At 35.1% G+C, this 27,035-nt stretch overlaps 2 protein-coding genes and 1 pseudogene across 2 annotated transcripts; 2 read left to right on the top strand and 1 right to left on the bottom strand.

Moving 5' to 3' along the window:
* The first annotated feature begins 7,939 nt into the window (after nt 1-7,939).
* On the top strand, nt 7,940-8,800 carry LOC114182941 (uncharacterized). The gene has a single exon (XM_028069757.2). The coding sequence runs from the start codon at nt 7,940-7,942 to the stop codon at nt 8,798-8,800; it is 861 nt and encodes a 286-aa protein (XP_027925558.2).
* Nucleotides 8,801-8,824: 24 nt separating this feature from the next.
* On the top strand, nt 8,825-9,658 carry LOC146888640 (uncharacterized). Its single transcript, XM_085665291.1, has one exon. It carries the CDS (start codon nt 8,825-8,827, stop codon nt 9,656-9,658), a length of 834 nt encoding a protein of 277 aa, XP_085521417.1.
* Nucleotides 9,659-15,699: 6,041 nt separating this feature from the next.
* Nucleotides 15,700-19,201, bottom strand: LOC114182858 (putative disease resistance RPP13-like protein 1; annotated as a pseudogene).
* Nucleotides 19,202-27,035: the final 7,834 nt, after the last annotated feature.

Below are 27,035 nucleotides of genomic sequence, written 5' to 3'. Positions count from 1 at the left end.
TGGAGATTTACAAAACAACAATTGGAGGATGAAGGGAGACAAATTACTTGGGAAGCCTTCAAACAAAAGTTTCTGGAAAAATATTTTCCAGAGGATCTTCGGAGGAGGAAAGAAGTTGAATTCCTTAATCTTCGTCAAGGAATCATGTCTGTAGGAGAATATGCAGCAAAGTTTGACGAGTTGTCAAAGTTTTGTCCTTACTTTCATGATAGAGTTGATGAACGTTCCCGTTGTTCCAAGTTTGAAAGTGGACTGAGACCTGATATTAAACAAGCAGTTGGTTATTTAGAGATTTCTTCTTTTCCCACTCTTGTAAATCGTTGTAGGATTTATGAGGATGATACTAAGGCAAGACAAACTCAGTGGAGACAAGGAGGGCCTTTGAGGCACAAAAGAAATGATTTTAATAATAAGAAACCTTACCAACGTCCATCTCATGCTTCGTGGAATTCTTCAGGACAAAGACAATCCTCTCCTGCTAATAATTCAGGCATAACCAACCCTATCAAATGTTTCCACTGTGGAGGATCTCATCTGTCAAGAAACTGCGCCACAAGGACTATAACTTGCTTCAATTGTGGGAAGTTGGGTCATTATCGTAATGAATGCAAAGAGTTGATTAAGGAGCAAGGAAGTGGAGGAAGCATCAACAGAGGAAAGAATCAACTTGGAAGACCAAAGACAACCGGGAGAGTCTTCACGATGAATGGTACTGAAGCTGTTCAATCTGAAGATCTAATCCAAGGTAAATGCATCATAAATGGTCACCTCGTTAATGTACTATATGATTCAGGTGCTACTCATTCTTTCATATCACATGAATGTGTCAAACATTTAAAGTTACCTGTCTCTTTATTACCATATGATTTAATTGTGTCTACTCCTACCAATGTTCTAGTCACGACTTCACTTGCCTGTACAAATTGCAATATTTCTATAGGGAATAGAAAATTTTCTGTAAATCTTATATGTCTACCCTTGTCTCATTTGGATATTGTTCTTGGAATGGACTGGTTATCTTCCAACCATGTTCTCCTAAACTGTCACGATAAGACTTTAATTTTTGAATCACAGATAGATGAAGTTTTTTTGACTCAAAAGAATTAAAAGAGAGTACTACCAACCACAATGAAATCCCAAAAGGATCTCAAGTATACATGATCTTAACTTCTTTAAAAGTCAAGGAAATTCCAAACATTAATAAGTTTCCTGTTGTTTGTGAGTATCTTGATGTTTTCCCTGAGGATGTCCCTGGGTTACCTCCACAAAGAGAAATAGAATTCACTATAGACTTGGTACCAGGATCAAGACCTGTGTCTATAGCCCCTTATAGGATGTCACCTCTAGAGTTAGCAGAGTTGAAAAAACAAATAGAAGAATTGTTGGGTAAACAATTCATCAGACCTAGTGTTTCTCCCTGGGGTGCGCCAGTATTGTTAGTTAAGAAAAAGGATGGCACTATGAGGTTGTGTGTGGATTATCGTCAGCTTTACAAAATCACCATTAAGAACAAATACCCTCTACCAAGGATTGATGATTTGATGGATCAATTGAGAGGAGCTGTGGTATATTCCAAAATTGACTTAAAATCTGGCTATCACCAGATTCGAGTCAAGGCGGAAGATATTCAAAAGACAGCATTTAGGACAAGATACGGTCATTATGAGTACTTGGTAATGCCTTTTGGTGTGACCAATGCTCCTGCCATTTTTATGGATTATATGAATCGTATTTTTCATGAATTTTTGGATAAATTTGTGGTTGTTTTCATTGACGACATTTTAATTTATTCCAAAAATCATGAAGAACATGAGAGACATTTGAGGATTGTGTTACAAATTCTAAGAGAAAGACAATTGTATGGAAAATGGTCAAAGTGTGAATTCTGGTTGAGAGAAGTTCAATTTTTGGGTCATGTGATATCACAAAATGGCATTGCAGTTGACCCCTCAAAGGTTCAAGCGGTATTGCTTTGGGAACAACCAAAGAATATCACAGAAATACGTAGTTTCTTAGGATTAGCAGGCTACTATAGAAAATTCATTGAAGGATTTTCTAAATTAGCATTGCCTTTGACTAAGTTAACACGTAAGGGAAAACTTTTCGAATGGAATGAAGCATGTGAGTTTAGTTTTCAAGAGTTGAAGAAAACATTAACATCTGCACCTATTTTAATCCTTCCTGACCCTACAAAAAATTTTGAGGTATATTGTGATGCATGTGGACAAGGATTAGGATGTGTGTTGATGCAAGAAAGAAAAGTTGTAGCTTATGCTTCATGACAACTCAAGCAACATGAGCTTAATTATCCTACACATGATTTAGAATTAGCTGCAGTGGTGTTTGCATTGAAAATATGGAGACATTACTTGTATGGAGCAAGGTTTGAAGTTTTTAGTGACCATAAAAGTTTGAAATACCTTTTTGATCAAAAAGAGCTAAACATGAGACAACGTAGATGGATGGAATTTCTTAAGGATTACGACTTTGAGTTGCAATATCACCCTGGAAAAGCAAATGTTGTTGCGGATGCTTTGAGTTGAAAGTCTATACATGCATCCATGATGATGATGAAGGAATTAGATTTGATAAAATCATTCAGAGACTTGAACTTAGCTGTAAAACTTAGACCTAATAGCATATGCTTAGGAATGTTAAAAATATCAAGTGAATTCTTAGAAGAAATAAAAAGAGCTCAAGAAATAGATAAATTTTTGCAAGAAAAATTGATAACAAAAGTTGAAGGAAAGGAATCTGAATTCCACAAAGATTCAAATGGAATCATCAAGTTTAGAGATAGAATTTGCATACCTGCAAAAGAAGAGTTGAGAAAGTTGATAATGGAGGAAGCTCATAAGAGTAGCTTAAGTATTCATCCGGGTACTACAAAGATGTATCAAGACTTGAAGAAAATGTTTTGGTGGTCTGGGATGAAGAAAGAAGTGGTGGAGTTCGTTGCACGTTGTCTAGTGTGTCAGAAAACAAAAGTTGAACATAGAAAGCCTTATGGGGAACTACAATCCTTAAATGTCCCAGAATGGAAATGGGAAAGCATATCCATGGATTTTGTGACAGGTTTACCAAAGACTGTGTCTGGTCATGATGCAATTTGGGTCATTGTGGATAGGTTAACAAAATCTGCTCACTTTCTACCTATTAATATTAGATTTTCTTTAGAAAAGTTAGCTCATTTGTACATAAAAGAAATTATCAAGCTGCATGGAGTACCCTCTAGTATAATTTCTAATAGAGACCCTCGTTTCACATCTAGATTTTTGGATAGCATACAAAAAGCCTTGGGAACAAAAGTTAGGCTTAGTTCAGCTTATCACCCTCAAACTGATGGACAATCAGAAAGGACTATCCAATCTTTAGAAGATTTGTTGAGAGCCTGTGTTTTAGAACAAACTGAAAGTTGGGAGAAATTTCTACCACTTATAGAGTTCACTTATAACAACAGTTTCCACTCAAGCACAGGAATGGCTCCATATGAGGCTCTATATGGTTGAAGATGTAGAAACCCGTTGTGTTGGTTTGAGAATGGAAATTCCTTAGTTTTGGGTCCAGAGGTAATTCAACAAGCAACTGATAAAATTAAAATGATCAGGGAAAAGATGAAAACTTCTCAAGATAGGCAGAAAAGTTACTATGACAAACGAAGGAAACCCATTGAGTTTGAAGAAGGAGATCATGTTTTCTTGAAAGTTACACCTGTAACTGGGGTTGGTAGATCTCTCAAATCTAGAAAACTTACACCCAAATTCATAGGTCCTTATCAAATCCTTAAAAGAATTGGTTCTGTCGCATACCAAATTGCTTTACCTCCAAACCTTTCAAAACTTCATAATGTTTTTCATGTGTCTCAACTTCGTAAATACATTCATGACCCTTTTCATGTGATAGAACCTGATATAGTACAAATACGAGAAAACCTTACTTATGATGTGCTTCCTGTGAGGATTGGAGACCGCAGGATTAAACAACTTCGAGGAAAGGACATACCTTTGGTAAAGGTATTGTGGAATCAACAAGATGAAGGTGATGCAACTTGGGAATTAGAAAGTAGTATGAGAGAGATGTATCCCCATCTTTTTTGCAACCACGTGAATTTCGGGGACGAAATTCCTAAAAGGAGGGGAGAAATGTAACATCCTTTTTTTTAATAAACTGTATTATTTATTTTAAATAAAGCAATTAGAAAATCTTATATTTTTACTAATGTTTCATATTTTATCTAAATGCATTTTAAACATTAAAAATATATTTTATCATAATGTAATTTTACTTATTGAAAATAACAATAAGAATAAAACAAAACAAATATTATATATATATATATATATATATATATATTAGGTAAAAATATTTTAATTAAATAGGTGTGTGTAAATATATATATATATATATATATATATATATATATATATATATATGAAGAATTTTTTTAAAAGAAAAAAAAATAATATAGAAAAGAAAAAGAAAAAAGAAAAGAATAAGAAAGGATAAGAAGATAAGAAGAAAAGATAAGAAGAAAAAAAAGGGAGGATAATGATGATTTGGATAAACATGCACATGCTTTGCTTTATATATATATGGAATGAGAGAAGTTATGGTGAGGTGAGAAAGTGAGAAAGTGAGAAAGTGAGAAAGAAAGAAAGAAAGAAAGGAGGGAGAGAGAGAAAGAAAGGAGAAAGAAAAAGAGAAAGAGAAAGAAAGGAGAGAGAGAAAGAGGAAGAGAAAGAAGAGAGGGAAAGAAAGTATAGAGCAAAGATTCAAAGATATCTTAGTCTTCTTCAAAGATTATTAGTGTGCCCTTCAATCAATAAGGTAAGGGGGAGTGAGGTTAAGCTCTTATATATTAATCTTGATAAGCTCATGGGTTTTATATTAATCTTTTATTTATTTTGACTCATATATTATTCTTTTTACTTTCATTTAACTTATTTTCATTTATTATCCTCTTATATTTATTTTATTTAATCTCCAATTATATATTGATCTGTTTATTTATTTATTTTATTTAATCTCCAAATATGTATTGATCCTATTTATTTATTTTATTTTTTATTTATCTCCAGTTACGCACTGGTCCTATTTATTTATTTTATTTTATTTTTATCTCCAGTTACGCACTGGTCCTATTTATTTATTTTATTTTTTATTTATCTCCAGTTACGCACTGGTCCTGTTTATTTATTTTATTTTATTTTATTTATCTCCAGTTACGCACTGTTCCTGTTTACTTAGTTTATTTTATTTATCTCCAGTTACGCACTGGTCCTATTTATTTATTTTATTTTATTTATCTCCAGTTACGCACTGGTCCTGTTTATTTATTTTATTTTATTTTATTTATCTCCAGTCACGCACTAGTCTTGTTTATTTAGTTTATTTTATTTATCTTCAGTTACGCACTGATCCTATTTATTTATTTTATTTTATTTAATTTATCTCCAGTTATGCACTGGTCCTGTTTATTTATTTTATTTAATCTCCAATTACGTACTGCTCCTATTTAATTTATATTTTTGTTTATTTATAACGTTCTTACCCTTATCTAATTATTTATTTAAAGTTCTTGCTTTGATTCTTATTTTATCATTATTTTTACAATTAAAAATAAATAAATGTGAAGTGAAAGTATATATTATTTTATTTAGTGAGCTTGGATATAAGAAAATTGTATGTACATTTTATCGTTGTTTTATATTCTTTGTATAGTTTATATGATGACATGAATTGATAGTCATCACATTTAATGACCTTTGAAAATATCCAAGAGTATGTTGGTTAAGTAAGAGTTAAGTCTGGTTTCAATAAGTTGAGATTAAACCAGTGTCAAAGTGTTCGTATTTGGGAAGTCACAGTTTGGTACACTGCGGGATGAAAGGCAGGGACCATGGTGGGGTCTAAGGAAGTTTTACCAAGTAGGTGAATATCTGGATAGTTCAGAATAGCGCCCTGGACTAGGATATTCATAGGCCAAACTTGGGACTATCCGATACCTGCTCGGCATCGCCAAGGTTAGGTAGTGAGTATATATCTCTTTTGTGAGCCGATGAATGGCTAATATTCTCGAGAAAGAAATAATTATGATTGTACCAATGTTTTATGAGAAATACTCAACTACCTAATCACTTCCCAAAGTAACTTTTGATGTTCAGATTGGATCATCAAAAGTGAAATATGGATCCATATGTCTGGTAAAACAAGATCAAGTTTTGTGGTTGTAGGTCCAAATCTAGGCCCCCGGTGTCTGCATTGTTTGTTGAGTTTATTAAGATTGATATTTAAGGCTTATAAAGACCTCACTCCTTTCATATTTTTCTTTCATATGTACCTGTTGCATGAGCAGAAGAGGAACCTGCTCAGTGAGAGTTGTTCGGGATATTATTGGTGGATCTTCTGAAGATTGACTCATGGATAATTTCTATTAATATCTTTAGGAGATGTTAAAAATATAGAAAATCTTCTATTCTGATGTAGGACTCTTAATATTTAACAAATATATATTTTTGTAATATTTTATGAACAATTACATACATGCAAACTACATATATGAATATGAAGTTATGTTATTATTAATGTTCTCTCAAGGATAATCTCTAAAAAAAAAATTGATTCCATATCTTTTTTATCAAATAATAATTATTTAGTATAATAGTCAGGGCGTCACACATTCTCGTCTAAGCGAGCCAGTTTAGCCTGAGCGAGAGTTCGCCCAGTTTTTAATCCTTGCCACTGTTTGAGTCTCGCCTAGGCGGGATAGCCTCGCCTAAGCGAGATGGCTTCTCGCTTGGGCTAGATTGCCTAGCTTAAGCGAGATTCACTGCAATGGAGCACATCAACTTCTGTTTTGAGGGAAAAATGACATGTTTTACTGTGATTCCGTGCAAGGAAGCTCTTATATGCTTGATAGATCACTATTTAATATATTGTGTGATGAGACTAGAAGAGTATGAGTATATAGAGTGGCGGTTGGAATGGAATTTCAAGGGAAATTCATGTGAGTTGTTAGTGTGAAGGACGTGTGGAATCCATATTGGTTGGTATCCTGAAACTCCAATAATCATTCACGCTCAAATAGAGTAGAATGGATTATGTCGTGAGGAGTAGCAGGAGGTCCTAGTCTTTGGACTTGATCTAGTCCTAGACGCGAAGGGGACTTACCCTGGGAACGGTCGGGTGATAACCCCTTGTGTCCAGACTCTGCAGAGTCTGGGAACCGTTGCAGGTGCAAGCCACCAAGAGCTCCAATGTCGCTTACACAATCCGGATATTGAGTCTAGAATTTTAATTATTGATTTATGTGTTATGAGTGAATGTAAATGATGTTTTGCATTATCTTTCTTTTCTTTCAGTTAGCTTACCCTTTTTGTTCATGTTGTTTTGTTCTTGTGTATTCTCCTTTGCTATGATCGCCTATTGTTGGTGTGAGCAGAGCCTAGTCCAGATGATGACGCCCCCCTTCAGAACAGGAATTGACCCTTACTCACTATTGCAGTAGTTTTGAGCTAGACTTTTGAGGAGTCTTAACTTGACAAGTTAATTAGGCCTTTTTATGTTTTTGGATGACTCTACCCGACTCATATACTATGTGTATATAATTGTTAACTCTACTATCTGCTATGTATGACCATGATATAATGTTTTGTTTGATAGTGTGAAAAACTATTAAATGGGATGTTACATTTTTGGTATCAGAGCAGTAGTTCCTTTAGGGTTTGTAGGTGTGAGATCACCTAGTTTCTGTTGTGTGTTTCTTATGGTATTTTGGTACAATTGTGGTGTTTGATAGATGGACTGATGATTCTCTCTTTGTGTGGTCAGAGCTATGGCACCTAGGCCTCCTCCTCCTCTTATTCCTAACCCGGATAGTTCTCACTTGGTGGGGACAATTGAAGCGATGTTGGCAGCCATGCACCAGTAGAATGCTAACATGGTGAACCAGCACAATTTAGCCTTGCAGCAGATGGAGTCTGCTAGGCTTGCAGCAGAGGCGACTCAGCAGAGACACTTGGAGGCCTTGCATCAGCTGGGGGAGAATCGATCTGTAGCTGGATCTTCCCAAGCTCCACCACCACGAGTACAAGAGTGGAGTTTGAAGGATTTTCTTCAGCATCACCCGTCTCGCTTTGATGGCAAGACCACTCTAGATGAGGCAGACCAGTGGATGAGGGATATGGAACGGATTTATGATGCCAAGCGGTGCCCAGCAGAAAATAGGTTGGCTTATTCTGAGTATCTGCTAGCCGGAGAGGCTGTCCATTGGTGGTCTAGCATGAAGATGATGCTAGAAGACAGTAGGGAGACTGTCACCTGGGAGTTGTTCAAGAAGAAGTTTTATGCTAAGTACTTCCCAGACAATGTGAGATACGCCAAGGAAGTGGAGTTCTTACAGCTGATGAAGGGAGAGATGTCAGTGTCAGAGTACGCTGAAAAGTTCAAGCACCTAGGTAGATTTCACACTTTGAAGATGGCTGAAGATTGGCAATGTAGGAAATTTGAAAATGGACTGAGAGGCGATCTTAAACTCATGGTGGCTCCGCTCTCTATAAAGGAGTTCCCTGCTTTAGTGGAGAAAGCGAGGGTAATAGAGAAACAAAAGGCGGAAGTTGAAGCTCAACAATGGTCTCAGCAGAAGGTGGGAGGACCATCTGGGTCCACAAGCAGACAGGACGACAGGAGGAAGCCTTACTCTAGACCTCTGCCTCAAGGGTCCAGGAGATTCCCACCTCAGCCACATCCGCCCCAGTCACATCAGCATCAGTCTCCTCAGCATCACTCTCACAGACCATAGTGTTTTCATTGTGGAGGGCCCCACATGTGCAGTGCTTGCCCCCAGCTTGGTGGTAGGCAGACATGTCACATATGTGGGCAGGAAGGCCACTTCCTCGGAAATTGCCCCACTGGCAGGGGTACAGTGTCTAGACCTTCGACGCAGTCGCAGATACAGCAGACACGGGGAAGTGCTAGGCCCCAAGCAGCTGGCCGAGTGTATGCCATGACAGGTGTAGAGGCAGACAGATCAGGTAACCTCATCATTGGATCTTGTGTGATTGCCAGTAGGAGCTTATGTGTGTTATACAATTCGGGAGCGACACACTCTTTTGTGTTAGAGTCTATAGTGATGGAGTTGGGTCTCCCGGTTAGGGAACTTTTGTACGACCTGGTAGTGTCTACGCCTGCTTTTGGGATGGTCAGAACCTCGACGTTATGTGCTAGATGTTTGATCGAGGTTGAGGGACGCAAATACAGGGTGAACCTCATCTGTTTACCTCTGGAGTGCCTGGATGTGATCTTGGGAATGGATTGGCTATCAGCTAATCACATTCTTATTAATTGTAATGAGAAGAAGGTGTTGTTTCCCAACCCGGAAGATGAAGAGATGTTGTTATCCTCACAGCAGGTGGATCAAGCCATAAAGGAAGGATCTCAGTGTTTCTTGATTCTCACTCAACTGTATGTTGAGAATGGGGATAGACACATTGAAACGTCAGTGGTGAGGAAATTCCCTGATGTTTTCCCTGATGAGGTGCCCGACTTGCCCCCTTCCAGGGAGATTGAGTTTTCTATTGATCTGGTGCCTGGAGCAGGGCCAGTATCAATAGTACCTTACAGGATGGCTCCTGCTGAGCTGGCAGAGTTGAAAAAGTAGATTGAGGAACTGCTGGAGAAACAATTCATCAGGCCCAGTGTGTCGCCTTGGGGAGCGCCGATGCTATTGGTCAAGAAGAAGGATGGCAGCTCTAGGCTTTGTGTTGATTACCGGCAGCTCAACAAGCTAACCATCAAGAACAAATATCCTCTGCCAAGGATAGACGACTTGATGGATCAGCTGCACGACGCTGCTGTGTTTTCAAAGATCGACTTGAGATCCAGATACCATCAGATCAGAGTTAAGTCTGATGACGTGCAGAAGACCGCTTTCAGATCCATATATGGGCACTACGAGTACGTAGTGATGCCTTTCGGTGTGACTAACGCCCCTGCCTTGTTCATGGATTATATGAACCGAATCTTTAGGCCTTTTCTAGACAAGTACGTGGTGGTTTTCATAGACGGCATCTTGATATACTCCCGAACTCATGAAGAACATGCGGAGCATCTGAGGACCGTTCTGAGCATCCTGAGGGAGAAGCAGCTCTATGCGAAACTGTCTAAGTGCGAGTTTTGGATGACCACGATTCAATTTTTGGGGCATGTGATCTCAGCTCAGGGCATATCCGTGGACCCATCCAAAATGGAGGCGGTGTTAAAGTGGGAGCGTCCTAAATCAGCGACTGAGATTAGGTGCTTTGTGGGACTGGCAGGATACTACAGAAGGTTCATTGAGGGATTCTCAAAAATCGTGGCACCTTTGACACAATTGACCCGTAAGGATCAGCCTTTTGCCTGGACCGACCGGTGTGAAAATAGCTTCCAGGAGTTGAAGCAGAAGCTGACCAGTGCTCCTGTGTTGGTGATCCCTGATACTAGTAGACACTTCGAAGTCTACTTTGATGCCTCCCATCAGGGGTTAGGGTGCGTTCTGATGCAAGAAAGGAGAGTGGTTGCCTACGCCTCTAGGCAGCTTAAAAGTCATGAGAAGAACTACCCCACACATGGTCTCGAGTTAGCGGCTGTAGTGTTTGCACTAAAAATCTGGAGACATTATCTGTATGGCGCTCAATTCCAGGTTTTTAGTGACCACAAGAGCCTGAAGTATCTGTTCGACCAGAAAGAGTTGAACATGAGGCAAAGACGATGGATGGAGTTCATAAAGGACTTCAACTTTGAGTTGTTATACCACTCGAGGAAAGCGAATGTTGTGGCCGATGCCCTAAGCCGAAAAACAGTTCACGCATCTTATATGATGGCCAGAGAGTTGAATTTGGTGGAGAAATTAAGAGACATGCGGCTGCAAGTGATTTTAGGAGAGGATGTCATTAGATGCAACCATCTTACAGTGTCTAGTGATTTCCTCGTCCTAATTAAGGAGAGGCAATTATCTGATCCTAAGTTGCAGAGGACCGTGGAATTGCTTGGCACTGAGAAGGCCAAGTACTTTGTGGTAGGGAGTGATGGGGTGTTAAGATTTAGAGGCAGGGTCTGCATACCTGAGGATTTGGAGGTGAAGGGCATGATTCTCGAAGAGGGACACAAGAGTCGTTTTAGCATGCATCCAGGTATGACTAAAATGTACCATGATCTGAAAGAATCTTTCTGGTGGTCAGGATGAAGTCAGATGTAGCTCGGTATGTGTCATCCTGCTTAACCTGTCAGAAGGCTAAGGCAGAACACTAGAGGCCTGGAGGGATGCTACAGCAGTTAGAGATCCCGGAGTGGAAATGGGATAGCATTGCTATGGATTTTGTTACCCATTTGCCACAGACGGTGAGGAGCTGTGATGCCATATGGGTGGTAGTAGACCGTCTGACCAAGAGTGCCCATTCTTGGCAGTAAACCTGAGGATGTCCATGACAAAGCTGGCACAGTTGTATATCAGTGAGATTGTGAGGCTCCATGGAGTGTCGTCGAACATAGTCTCTGATAGGGATCCACGTTTCACCTCCTGTTTCTGGCAGGCGTTGCAAAGTGCCATGGACAGCAGGCTATCTATGAGCTCGGCTTACCACCACCAGACGGACGGCCAGTCCGAGAGGACAATACAGTCTCTTGAGGACCTTTTGCGGACGTGCGTACTGGATCATCTTGGTGCATGGGACGAGGTCCTGCCTTTGGTGGAGTTTACCTATAATAACAGTTTCCATGCAGGCATTGGCATGACACCATATGAAGCTCTCTATGGCAGAAGGTGCCGAACTCCTTTATGTTGGTACCAAGATGGAGAGTCTGTGATGGTAGGACCAGAGTTACTGGGACAAACCATTGAGAAGGTCAAGTTAATACAAGAAAGGATGAAGGCGTCTCAGAGCAGACAGAAATCCTATGCCGATCAGAGGAGAAGACCTTTGGAGTTTGCTGTTGGAGATCACATTTTCTTGAGGATTACCCCGACCACCGATGTGGGGAAGGCTATTCGCTCAAAGAAGCTATCTCCTAAGTTCATTGGTCCATACCATATTCTGAGGAGGATTGGACCAGTGGCTTATGAAATCGCCTTACACCCTCAGCTATCCAACCTTCACTCAGTATTCCATGTCTCTCAGCTCAGAAGATACGTGCCTGACCCTTCACATGTGCTTGAGGCAGAAGATTTGCAGATTAGAGGAGATCTTTCAGTGAAGGTCCAACCTGTTAGTCTTGGTCATAGCCAGACAAGACAACGAAGGGGGAAGTCCATCAGTCTAATTCAGGTTATCTAGGACAAGATAACTGGTGATTCCACTTGGGAACTTGAAGAAGATATGAAGAAGACATATCCACACCTGTTCTCTGTTGAGTTTTAATTTTCGGGACAAAAATTCTGTTGTTGGGGAGATTGTGAAGACCCACTAACTCCACCTCTCTATACACTCTCTTCTTCCCCAACTTCTATCATAGAACTACACCCCTGAAGCTGAGTCATCTTCTCCTTCCGGTAAGTCAAATTCAGTTTTCCTCAATTCTCTTCAATTCTGGGATTTTTGGGGATTTGATGCTTACCAAAACTGAATTAGAGTCTTGTACTCACCCTGAGTTATGAATTTCAGCCCCTTAGGTTGAGGATTTGAGGTGCCCTTGTGTTAGAGTCTTGCTTGTGGTGATTTTGAAAAGGTAAGGGAAGCTAACCGAAATTCCTTCCATTTAATCCGTAAATTTTGTTTTGTATGATGTTGGTGTGCTGAATTGATTGATAAAAAAGTTTGTGTGAGTGTATGATCATTGTTGTCCTGAAATTGCGTTCTTGCATGTGAAAACAGTGGGATGATCTGTTATTTTTGCCTAGGCAGGTGGTTCTCGCCTAAGCGAGACTATCAGAAAGACTCACCCCTGATACTGAGTGAGGTCTCGCCTAGGCGAGCTGGAGTCGCTTAAGCGAGAGAGACATTCTCGTCTAAGCGAGCCAGTTTAGCCTGAGCGAGAGTTCGCCCAGTTTTTAATCCTTGCCACTGTTTGAGTCTCGCCTAAGCGAGATGGCTTCTCGCCTGGGCTAGATTGCCTAGCTTAAGCGAGATTCACTGCAATGGAGCACATCAACTTCTGTTTTGAGGGAAAAATGACATGTTTTACTGTGATTCCGTGCAAGGAAGCTCTTATATGCTTGATAGATCACTATTTAATATATTGTGTGATAAGACTAGAAGAGTTTGAGTATATAGAGTGGCGGTTGGAATGGAATTTCAAGGGAAATTCATGTGAGTTGTTAGTGTGAAGGACGCGTGGAATCCATATTGGTTAGTATCCTGAAACTCCAATAATCATTCACGCTCAGATAGAGTAGAATGGATTATGTCGTGAGGAGTAGCAGGAGGTCCTAGTCTTTGGACTTGATCTAGTCCTAGACGCGAAGGGGACTTACCCTGGGAACGGTCGGGTGATAACCCCTTGTGTCCAGACTCTACAGAGTCTGGGAACCGTTGCAGGTGCAAGCCACCAAGAGCTCCAATGTCGCTTACACAATCCGGATATCGAGTCTAGAATTTTAATTATTGATCTATGTGTTATGAGTGAATGTAAATGATGTTTTGCATTATCTTTCTTTTCTTTCAGTTAGCTTACCCTTTTTGTTCATGTTGTTTTGTTCTTGTGTATTCTCCTTTGCTATGATCGCCTATTATTGGTGTGAGCAGAGCCTAGTCCAGATGATGACGCCCCCCTTCAGAGAAGGAATTGACCCTTACTCACTGCTGTAGTAGTTTTGAGCTAGACTTTTGAGGAGTCTTAACTTGACGGGTTAATTAGGCCTTTTTATGTTTTTGGATGACTGTACCCGACTCGTATACTATGTGTATACAACTGTTAACTCTACTATCTGCTATGTTTGACAATGATATATTATTGGTGTGAGCAGAGCCTAGTCCAGATGATGACGCCCCCCTTCAGAGAAGGAATTGACCCTTACTCACTGCTGTAGTAGTTTTGAGCTAGACTTTTGAGGAGTCTTAACTTGACGGGTTAATTAGGCCTTTTTATGTTTTTGGATGACTGTACCCGACTCGTATACTATGTGTATACAACTGTTAACTCTACTATCTGCTATGTTTGACAATGATATAATGTTTTGTTTGATAGTGTGAAAAACTATTAAATGGAATGTTATATGTATCATATTTTAATACATACCTCCTAGTTAATTTTTAACTGTTGAATTTTTTAAAATGTTTTGATTATATAAATTTGTCATTCTCAAAGTTAAAGGCAATATTTTTTTTATCATTTACACACTTCACATTCACAGAATAATAAATTAATATGTAACATTTATTAAATTTAGAAATGAAAAGGATAAGATAAAAAATATTACAAATAATTTATTAAATTCAAAAAAAAATTATTTTATATATTGGTTTGTTAAAATAAAACTCCTAAACGACAATTAAAAAGAAAAGATAATTATAAAATACATATTTTCTCTTATTGATGTTATTCTAAAAATAGTTATTAACGTTAACTACTTTTTCCTAAAAAACATATGCTGTTATGACATTATATATATATATATATATATATATATATATATATATATATATATATATATATATATATATATATATATATATATATATATATATATATGGTAATGAAAGAGTAGTTTTCTAGAAAAAATGAAAAATTCGGAATCAAAAAGATGTTTCAAATTTATGTTCTAAAATTTTATGGAGAATTTGGTGATGTGAACTTTGAATTTTTTGTACTTTTGCAATTTGACATTATAATTTTTATCTTCATGTCAACTCTATTTTATTGTTATTGGAACCATATCTTATTACAGAACAAAATGTATACTAATGTAACTCCAAGAAATAGGTAATATAAATCAGAGGGAAGAGAGATTTTTAAACAAACCTACTATAGTCCAATCACATTATAGTAGATATGAATGAGTGTTTAAATAATTTAAAACTTCTTACACTAATATGTATCGCACTTCATTTGATTAGGTAATTCTCCACCACTTTCTAGTATCTGTATATTTATTGGAACCTTTAGTTTTTATGATCTGATAATTGCAAAGTTAAAAATACGTGATTGGATTCAACGAAAGAAAAAACAAAGGCTTCAAATGATTTCACTACTACTCCAACAAGCTCATCAATGTTTCCAACAAGCTCATCAATGTTTTTAGGTGATTCTTATGTTATAACACTGAAAATATTTCAAGATCTAAGACATTTAAATACGGGTAATTTGCTAGTTGACACATTAAACAAATGTCGAATTCATCTTATTCAACTTTTGTAGCTGCTTGAAGGAAACCTTAAGTCCTCTTTTGCATATTTTTCTCAAATAACTAAAAGAACATTCCTAAAGTGTTCATACCACATTATGTGCTCATTAGATGAACTTAAAAATCAGGAGACAACCTTCTCATTAGTCTTAATACGATGAACTAATAAATGATCTTATGTACTCGTTGGAGGAGTGATTCTTTTGTGTCATAACTCCATGATGATTCATGTCATAAGTATTTTATATATGCATTCATAGATTTTGGCCAAGTAAGAAATCACATCATGAGTAGTGGTAGAACAAATATCTTTTCCCCTTTCCCAACTTGTGAAAGCTGATACTGAGTATAAACATGGATGAACTTACCTTGTGTCTCAACTGCTGCTAAGACATAATCACAGAAGGGATGTTATGAATTTTATGCCAATGCTTTCCATCCCTTTGGTAACGTTGCTTCAGTAAAGGGCACTCATGAATGTAGAGAACAGAAAGAGAGTTGGATAAAGCTGCTTCTAACAAAGATTGAAGAAGAGGGCAACACAGAATATAGGAGGAGTTGAGAGATTTCAGATGGAGAAAACCCCTATGGTTTGTATTTTTTAGCTTTGAACATGCAATTAAGTATAGCACACTGAGAGTGGGTGGTAGCAACATATCCTCTGGGAAAGACTCCACGTTTTCAAAGTCATCACTAATTCTTAACTCTGTCAGAGAATGGAGTTTGAACAATCCCCACTTCTCCCTAGAAGCAACCAGCTTGGGACAATGCTCAATTTCGAGTTTGCGTAGGCTTGAACGCAAATCCCCCTCTGGAAATGACTCAAGATGTGGACAATCATGAAAAAGTACAGAATGAAGATTGGAAAACAAGTATAGTGCAAAGGGCAAAGAGGAAGAGTACCAGCTTGTTATAGAGAGAGTGACAAGAGAATCATGTATGTGTAAATCCAAAGAGGACCATTTTTTATTTGGACCATGAAAGTTGTGGATTTTCATCTCTTTAAGGAAGGGATTGTTGACAAGAATTTGGTGGAGGGTGGACTCAATGATGCAAGTTCCATGCATTGTGGCCTTTTTCAAGCTGGATGGCAAATCTTTCAGGAAAAGTTTTTCACACAAATGTAACTTTATCTCATGAATACTTGCAGCCTTGGGAACTGAATCCTCTAAGTGTTGGCAATCACAAATTTCCAATTTCTGCAGAGAAGGAAGGTGTTGAGGCAGGGCCCTTCTTAACCATGGGCAACGCCTCACAAAAAGCTCTTTGAGACATGATAAACCTTGGCCTTCTTCACTGTGACCTTCAAAACTGCACCATTCTTTCCATGCACTCATTTCCTCAAATTTCAATATTTCAAGAGATCTGAAAGGAATATTGGAGGAATCATTACCACAGAACTCAGGACCAATGACCTCTATTCCATTAAAGCATGATATGGAAAGCTCCTTTAGAGAGGGAAGCTGCCCAAATGGTGGCAAGACAAAGCAGAATTTGCTTTCAGTCAATGCAATGGACACTAAATTGGGCAAATGAGATGCACCAAACCATCTTGGAAAGCTAGTTCCATTATAACGTAAAACATAAAGCTTTTTCAAGTTCCCATTTGGTTGAAGAGCCTCCAACACTTGTCTTTCTAATATTGAGTCCTTATTTTCATTGCACCTTCCAAAATTGTCACCCCAATTCAACACTAAACCGTCTAAATGCTTTTTACCTTTCAGATTAGCTTCCACGGCATCCGCAGGATCAGTGACATTTTCTAACCGGAAAATTGAAAGTGTTCCTTGAAGATTGTTGAGATTTCCCAATTCCTTAACATCATGCTTCCCGATAGAAAAACTAGTCAGTGTCCGAAGATGTTTCAACCTTCCTATGTGGTTTGGCATCTTGTTTATTCCGCTCATACACATATCAAGATGGCGCAAGTTGACAAGTTTGGGCAAATCTAAGGGAGGCTCAGCCAAATGATAGCACCATAATAGTAACAGTGTCTGCAAATTATGCAGCCTACAAATGGAATCAGGCAATGTTTTAATCTTAGTATATGAAAGGTCTAAATAACGCAAAAGCTTTAAATTGGCTATATCATCAACTAACTCAGTGAGAAGACAATCATTGAAGGATAGCACACGTAAATATTTCAATGTAGAGAATAGAACATTTTGTTTATCAGTGTTGATCAAGCTTCCTCTGCCAAATTCCCATCTAAATGCCACAAAACAACGTAATCTGTTACACTTACTAACATGCTCCAAGAATTTATCATCAATGTTAATTTTGCGAGACCATGAAATGTGGCGTGTTCTCTTGGTTATATCTATCTCCAAACTGTCACTATTTGTGAACAAAATTCTCCTGAGACAGATTTTGCTAAATCATTAAGAAGATCATGCATAGTGAAGCACGAAGCACGGTGTCTTGATTGTTGGAAAAATGACCTTGCTACCAGATCATTGAAGAACTCAGTGCCTAACTCTTCTTCACTCATATTTATTTGGCAGCGACTCAACAAACCTTCTGCCATCCATAGTTGGAGCAACTGATCCCTGTCAAACTCATAACCCTTTGGAAATATGGAGCAATGAGCAAAACAACGCTTCAAATAGGAAGGAAGATTGTGGTAACTCAATCTAAGAGCGGGGTTAATGTTGGCATCATTGTCAAATAGGTGCCATATATCACTCTCCAATATCTTAACCCATTCATTCTGGGAGAGTTTCACTCGCAAGATATTTCCCAATGCTTTTAAAGCTAAAGGCAATCCTCCACACTTATCAACAATTTTACTGCCAATTGAAAGAAGATATGGATATTTGGTGGCATCCTTGTCATGAAATGCAATATCTGAAAATAGCTTCCAACAATCTTCTCTCCAATGGCTTCAAATGATATAGATGGGAGGAGTTAATGACCAATGCTACCTTCTCATTACAAGTGGTGATAAGAATCCTACTTCCTGAAGGTCCATAAATGAAGGGGATTTGTAGTACCCCCAACTTGCATAGTCTTCGTTCCAAACATCATCTAGAACAAGCAAAAATATCTTTCCCATCAGTCTCTGCTTCAATTGAAGTTAAAGTAGGTTTAAGTCTTTTTCTTCTGCTGCTTTGGACCCAAGTGCCTTAAGAATTACTCTTGTGACAGCAACAACATCAAAATCTTGTGAAACATAGACCCACGCTTTAAGGTCAAATTGATCTAGTACCCTTTGGTCATTATACACAAGCTGCGTAAGGGTGGTCTTACCCATCCCTCCCATTCCCACTATACTAATTATGGGCACCTGATTGCATGTGACATTGTTTGAAAGTAAAATTTTGATGATTTCCTCTTTTTCTTCCTCTTTACCACAAATGCTAGATTCATCCACCAAGGATGTAGTCGGCAATTGCTGGGATTGTTTCCAACTGACTCCAACTTCATTGCCAGCAAAAATTCCCTTTCTTAATCCTAGCATATCCTTTTGGCTTGCAAGAAACTGTATGTTCTCTAGTAGTTCTTCAACCCTAGATGCAATTTCTATGTCAAATGGATTAACAAAAGCCTTAAAGAAGCCTCGCACCTTGCTAGTTGCAGGCTGAAATTTAGCTTCCAGCTTCTGTCTTAACGTCTCATTAGCAACCTCATCTAACAACAATTCTGCTTCATACATAGCCTCTTTCAGCTGATCAAGCCAGTTCATCACATTTGGGCTCTTGTATTGTCTTTCCTCTGCATCCTCCAGCACTTGGTTGATGGAATTCAGCACAACCTCTAGCTTTTTTAGCATCTTATCCTTGATTTTCTTCCATGGAAGTAGTCTTCGATGTCCCTTGAAGCCAACTTGTCAAAAGTCACTTGAAAGACAACGACGAGAAATGCCCCACTAATACACTCTGCTGCCATGAGTCCTTTGATTGAGTCACTTCACCCTCATCAAACACCTTCTGTACAAACCTAAAAGCAACACATAATAACATAAGCACAAACTCACAATCAAAATCAGACATTTCAAACAAGAAAAACTAGCCTTACCTTAACTAGAGAGAAATAAGTATCCATTATTCAATTTTCAATATCTATGTTCTTGAACCTTTCAACAAAGTCTACTAAAAGAAGTTTTGAAGTCACCCAGTCCTAAAATTTGTTTGTATCATGTGAAGTACCTTTTTGACAATCATGCTTTCTCACTTATACGTGTCAAGCAGGTAACGAAGTCCATTGAAATGACATCTCTTTTCTACTAGGGTATTCACTAGCCATTACAACACAAAATGCACGACTTTGACTTTTGACATGATAAACAAGCCAATTAATATCTTATCACATTTGTGTTCATCATCACATATGTGAACAAACATAGATGAAAATATCTTAGATATATATTGGTTTATTCTTAATACACAATTAGCGAACAAATCCAAAACAAATGCATTACACTGCAAGCACTCATGCAGCGTTAACATAAATGAATGTTTTATGTAAAAGATGCATAAACACAATTTTTAAACTATAGATTCACCGAAAACAAATTTTTTCCTTTTATACCATTTTTGTCAAAATTTTGATATAATTTAGTGCGTCCTCAAATTTTATCTGAAACTTCCATATAATTTAATTCTTAAATTTTGTTTAAAGTTTGTTAAAGTTTAATACTTAAATTTAAAAAAATCTATCAATCTATTAAACACTATTTCAAATTAGCATATAAATAAATTTCAATTTTACATATAAATTTAGATATTATAAACATATTTAACCATTTAATTTAAATTAAATTTTGATTAGTGAGAGATACTTAAAATTAAACGTTGGATAAGAATATCTTATTCTTTACGAGAAATCACATTGATCATGAAATCTTATAAAAGCTTAGAATACGTTAACGTGATATAAAAAATAAAATCCAAAAAAATCTTGGCCATGATAATAAAAGTTTACATTTTTTGCATTGCAAATAAATATTTTTGTTAATAATTAGATAAAACATGATCTTGATATTAAATTTTTTAAATTATATTAAGGGACAGTAATAAATATGTACATTGCTTTGTTCTCATATTTGTTTCAATAACACTCATTTCAACCTCATTCACATTTTTGTCTTAAATTATTAAAATACTTTTAATTTTTGATAATTTAACAAACTTATAAACTTATGTTAACTTTTCTTTTTACCATAATTTTCTTAATTATTTATAAGACTTCACATTCAATATTTTTATTTTTTACCAAAGTTATTTTATATATCTAAATATTATGATACTCTTATTAAATATTTATACAAATATAATTTATTTTTTAATACTTGAAATCAAGAAGAAAAATGTGTAATAAATTTTTATTTCGAAAATGAAGATCGCACGTACTGTACTGTCATTCCTTTGTATTTGAGTAAAAAATTAAAAAAAAAATTAAAAACAAGAAGACCCAACGAAACAAGTAAAGATTAAATTAAAATCCAAAACAATAACTTGTATAATAGAGATAAGTTGGGATACTTGATGAGAAGTTAAAAGAAATAGAAAACTAGAAGCATAAATATAATATAAAAAGAAGTAATTTTATTTGAAGGATCCAAGACTAATTTACATATGAAGATTGAAATTGTTATTGGAAAAAGACGAAAGACTTAACAAGGGTGACGACATACACATTCTTCTTTGTAATTACATACACCACTTGCTAAGTTGCCATATTTCTTGCGACAAACAGTGAAACACTTGTCATTGTCTTGACATTGTTTGTACATTATTTCTATGCAAATCTCGTACAACGTTTCTCAACCCTTGTTCCTTCCACTATTTTCAATGCTCCTTCATTTTCTGCACAACACAAACCACATTCGATATTCAAACCACCTTTGTTCAAACAAACATAAATACTAAATCAGTGACTACAAACCAAAACGTACTAATGCTGGTTGAAAGAAGTAGCATCACCATGAAAATTGAAGCGATGGCCTTCATCTTATTTTGATTTCAGAGCAATGTATTCTTTCATCTTTTGCTCCATCTCTACCATATATATAGTATTGGATGTTTCGTAACTGTTTTTTTTTTAATTAATTTATGATATAGTTAGTGAAGTTTGACTCTTCCGGTATTAGTTTGATTTCATCGTCTGCACTTCAATAACGCTTTTATTTAGTATTCATCATTTATTATTATTTGTCTGTTTTACATTAATTCATAAACACGCATATACTCTATAAAAAAAATACATTTTAAAAGTCATCTTTTTTTGTCGCTAAAGTTTAAATCCGTTACAAAAATATTTAACAAATAAAATTATGATAAAAAGCATATGGTACCTAGAGTCTTAATCACAAAGTAATTAGCAACCAACTTTTAATTGGTAACGGTTAAATAATAAATTTTAAGTTTAAGTTTACACCTACATATATATTTTAAATTGAATTTATCTATACTCGATGCGATGCGGGACTTCCAACATACTCCCCTTATACTGAGGTATACATCTCTCGAGCATGGGACTAGATATTAATGGGTAGTCTGATAGCTGTATGATAATAAGTGGAACAATAAACTCAACAAACAACAAAGTTTCAATTAGGATAGACTCTAACCCGTGACTATGGTACCATGTTTTAAGAAGTGAATTTTAAACCTATCTCAACCCTATAAAATCTTTCTTTCTTCAAATTGGAGCTTCATCTTCCTTATGGCCTCCTAACTCAAGGATTCGTTACTTCTTTGTGGAGAACTGAAGTAATCTCAAAGTCCAAATGAACCTCCAATGCCATGCACACGAACTAGGTGCTCAAGTCTTCCAATGGTCATTGTGAGTATATTGTCTTGACCACGAGGAACAAATAAACCTTGAGTCTCTTGTTGTAAGACTCGCGAAATTTAATTAACTAAATAAATAATTAATTAATAAATGCGGGTAGTGAGAGCCTTTATGCATTAAATATTAATTGTTGTGACGTGGAAAAGTATTGGCTCAAATAGTTCAGAGTACTTGGTTGTTGTGAAAGGACTTGGGTTTGAGTCCTATGTAAGCCATTTGTGTGTTATTTAATTGATTATTATTTTAATAATAAAGTGCTTGATCATGATGATTGATGATATAATCCTAGAATTATAGGAATTATCACGAAACATGAATTGGCCGAATGATTGTGCATTGACTTGACATTTGTGTGGTTGTAAGTTTGAACCTTGGTAGTCACAAACTAAGCTTTCTTTCATGTTAATGCCAATTTTCGTTTTAGGACCATTAACTTCAATTAAGAGTGCGAGAGAGAGTTTTCGGATTCCATCAATGGTGTGCACTGTGAAGAGAGAAAATTCAACTATGAATCAAATATCAACCAAGACAAATTTATTTACAACAAGAGTAAGCACACATGGCCAAGTAAAGATATGCAGAAATTGAGAAACATGAACAAACTAAACCAGCACTGAAAAGAATTGAAATCAAAGTACTAGTGTTTTAAGCCAATAGACACAATTCTATCTCAAGGAAATTGATTTGAAAAAAAAAACACCGCAGAAATATAGATCATTCTTCAAAACTCACAAGTAAACTCATGGCAATGCAATCAGACTTCAACCAAACAAAAAATAAATTTACCAACATAACTAAGGTAATATATGAAACTTCATATGTATGATAGAATGCACACTCTAGGCTAATCACAGATCAACAAATTGTGATTAAGCAAACACACAATTAAAACAAATACAGTTTCCAATATCAACAAATATCAACATGATTGTACTTCAAATATTTGGATATGGTTCCGCTTCAAAGCAAAATGACACAGCTAAAGCAATGGAACTGCAACTTGTGAATTCAATGGATGTATACAATCTGATATAATTTCACAGCTAGACTTCAAGGAAGTCAACAAAGCAAGCATGAATCAACTACTGAAATTCAATTTTTCAGAATAAAATTGAAGGCACACTAAACACATGAATGAAGATCACTGCCTATTCATTGACTTAAGCAAACTGAATTCCTTCTTCAACAATCTGAATACAGTCAGATCTATCATGAGTTCATTAGAACACACTTAGTTCGGTCAACACAATCCTTAGCCAGAAAAATTGATTCAGAAACGGCACTAGCAACAAACATAGGCAACACAGATTCAATTGAATAGAAATTCAAGAAACACGATACAAATTAAACACGAACAATGGCAAACATACATTGCAGAATAATTTGCCAATGGTCTAATAGCAAATCCAGAATCTCAAACATACCATAGGATCATAGAACAAATCGGCTAACACCAAAATTTACAAAATAAACACACTAACAACATACAAAAATCACAATATTACTTCTATTGAATAATGAACATGTAAACACAACTATACAAAACCTAAGACAAAACACAAGATCATAAAAATTGAAAGCTAGGTAAGAAAATTGAAATTAAACCTAATTTCGAACAATCCATATTGATTCATGATAAATTGGCACAAAGTCAATGAGTCAATTTCAACAAAACAATATCAGCACACTAATTCAACACAGAAATGAAGCAAACTCAAAATGAATCAAAACAAGACCGGAATCAAACAAATGAAGAATAAACAAAGATAAGAAGAGGAACGCTTATCTCTCAACGCTCCATAATTGAATGGCTCTAAATACCACTTGATGAGTAGCACTTCGCGAAGAATCTCCAGATCTGAGTTATGTTCAATGGAAAATCCTGGCAAGGCCGTTAAGTTAAAGGTTGAAAACTGGAGTATGGGTTGCAACTTCAAGTTAAAGCCCACGAGTGATATGCTGCTGAAAACATGTTCATGCGATGATGCTTGGTGATGAATTAGGTTGTGCGAAGATGTGAAGCTTCGACCCAAACAATCAAGGCAGTTGTTGGCTTTGTATTCGTGCTAGAATCATCATGCTTCCAACTACTTGACCCAATAGATTTACAAAGGAAAATAAAGAAAAGATCTTGGGCCTAAATACAACCCAAACATTTGCTAGTTACACCACTAAACACTATTCTATACAATTATTTAAGAATTTAAAAACAAACAAATAAAAATAATTGGGCCTAGGCGTTGACCCAAACTATAAGTCTTGGGGTGGATTCATTAACATGTATATGAAGAAGTGTAATATTATAAATTTGATAAAATTTTGGCAACATTTCTCATTGATCTTTGAAGTACACAAAATAAAAGTGACTACTCATTTATCAACTTCAACACTTTCATTATCCGAAATATGTTTCTGGGTTACACTATTTGCTTTATCATAGACATCTCCATCAATATGTTTGTTAATTGAATCATCCATTATACATATGATGTTCCTATTACACAAAATAAAAATTGAAACATTGAAGGAATTAAAGTGTTTTTGGCCACATAGAATATTGGTGTTTATTGATTTCACAACAAAGCCAAATAATCTCAAAATCCGGGAGAAAATCTTACACGAGCAAAAGAATGTTCGATACTATTGTGTTTCATCCTCATCATGTTATCAATATATTAAAATTGACCTTTGATATGGTTTTAAACACAACTAGTGATTAATGGATGATGTATAATACATAAACAAGCTCCTTTTAAGAAAATTCAATCCCTATTTTTTATGAATACTATTTTGAAGGCATTATCTTTTAAAATATTTTGACCACTTAGAGTTATTCCATTTAAATACTTAAAAAAAAGAAAAAAAATATGGAAGACAAGATATTTATTTCAACTTTCTAACAGACTCCACAAACCAATACTACAAGGCTAGAAGAATTAAATACATAACTAAGAATTAAGTGAGGAATGCTATAGGTAGAAACCCACTCTTCTATGACAAGCTGCATAACTCCCGCTATATACTTCACAACTAGATATCAACTCCAACTAAGATTTTTGTCTTCCAATAGGAAATAACAACACAAATATCTGACAAACTTATATTAACTTTTTCTTTTCATAATTTTTCTTAATTATTTATAAGACACATATTAAATATCTTTAACCTTTTTTATAATTATTTTATATTTATCAAATTGTTATTTAGTACTTTTATTTAATATCTATATAAATATAATTTATTTCTTAATATTTAAAATTGGAAAGAAATATGTTTTCTTTTCTCATCGAATGCTTCATGAAACCACGAATATGAAAATCATATCCACCCTATTGTCATTCCTTTGTATTTGAGTAAATTTTTTTTTTTTAAAACAACAAGACCCAACGAAAGAAACAAATATTAAATTAAAATCCAAAACAATAACTTGTAAAATCCAAATCAAACGTTAGTTTGATTTCATCATCTCCACTTCAGTAACGCTTTTATTTAATACTCATCATTTATTGTTTTTTGTCTCTTTTACATTAATTAATTATATATATATATATATATATATGGTTTGTGTACATAATTATTTTATCAATATTATTTTTTAAAGTGACAATTTTTTTAAATTTAATAGTCAATTTGACAATTTTTTAAAATTTATATATTCTTAATTAAAAACTATAAAAATAAATAAAAAATTATTTATTATTTTATACTTATAATAATAATAACAATAATAATAATTTTATTATTTTTATTATCATAAAAAAAACATGTACATATGTTTTCACTAATACACTATAAAAAGAATACATTTTTAAGGTCATCCTTTTTATCGTTAAAAAGTTTCAATCGGTTACAAAAATCTTTAGCAAACAAAAGTTTGATTAAAAAAAAAAATATGTGGTAGCTAACGTCTTAGTCACACAGTAGCATCAAATATGTGCCGACCAAAATAGATTGGTAAATATGATCACTAACCAAATTTTATCATTAAAAAAATAATCAATCACTATTTAAATTGCATATTAGCAACAAATGTCGTGTTATGACTATTTGGTCGCAAATAATAACATACTTCCGTCTCTAATTTCAATCACATTTCTTATTGTGATAACTCGTAAAATATGTTTGTTTAAATAAATTTTCTATTCATATAAAAAAAGTTATTATTTTAGCTTGTTTCTATTAAAATGTACAAAAATGGGTGAAGAAAGGAGGGATGCTCAAATCAATTTTACAAAATTTTATATTTGACATAAATAAATTTCATTTTCAATTCCTTTTAATTGTCTTTGCCTTTAAAAAAGAAAGATTTAAATGGATTTTTTTTCTCAAAATAATATTTTTTAAAGAAAACTTTCTCGGAACATTATTATTATTTTTTCAAATGGAAAAGAAGCGCTTCTGGTTTTTTTACTGTTTTTTTTTTGTTTTCTAAAATGGGGAGGACAAATAAAAAAAATAAGAAAACTAAAAATTAAAATTATGGAAAAGTAATTTAAATAATCAATTAAAAGTATCATGTAGAAATTTTAATTACTTCAAGAGAAGGAATAAAATAAAAAGTATAAATTGTTTTTATAATATAATTTGAAATGAAATTTGTTATCATTGATTTTTTGAAAATTCAAAATATTATAATTATAATATAAAACATTTATCATAAATAATAATATATAATAATATTATAAAATTTTAAACTAATCTTTTATTTCTCATTCATCTTTTTTGACAAATCATTATAATAATAACAAATTTTATTCTAAATTATATTAGAAAATTAACATCTTTAATTTAATTTTTTTCTAAACAAAATCTTCAAATGGTAGATTCATTTGAGAAGTAACATTATAATATCTTTCCTATTTAAGAGATTTTCATTTAAAAAACATTGTTTATTTTGAAAAAGAAAATTACTCGAATGATATATAAT

The sequence above is a fragment of the Vigna unguiculata genome, chromosome 1 (genome assembly GCF_037176805.1).
Source record: "Vigna unguiculata cultivar grain cowpea cultivar isolate G323 ecotype 2 chromosome 1, ASM3717680v1, whole genome shotgun sequence".
NCBI classification, from domain to species: domain Eukaryota; kingdom Viridiplantae; phylum Streptophyta; class Magnoliopsida; order Fabales; family Fabaceae; genus Vigna; species Vigna unguiculata.
Note: the sequence above shows the minus strand (reverse complement) of the source record. Positions and strands in the feature narration are given on the sequence as shown.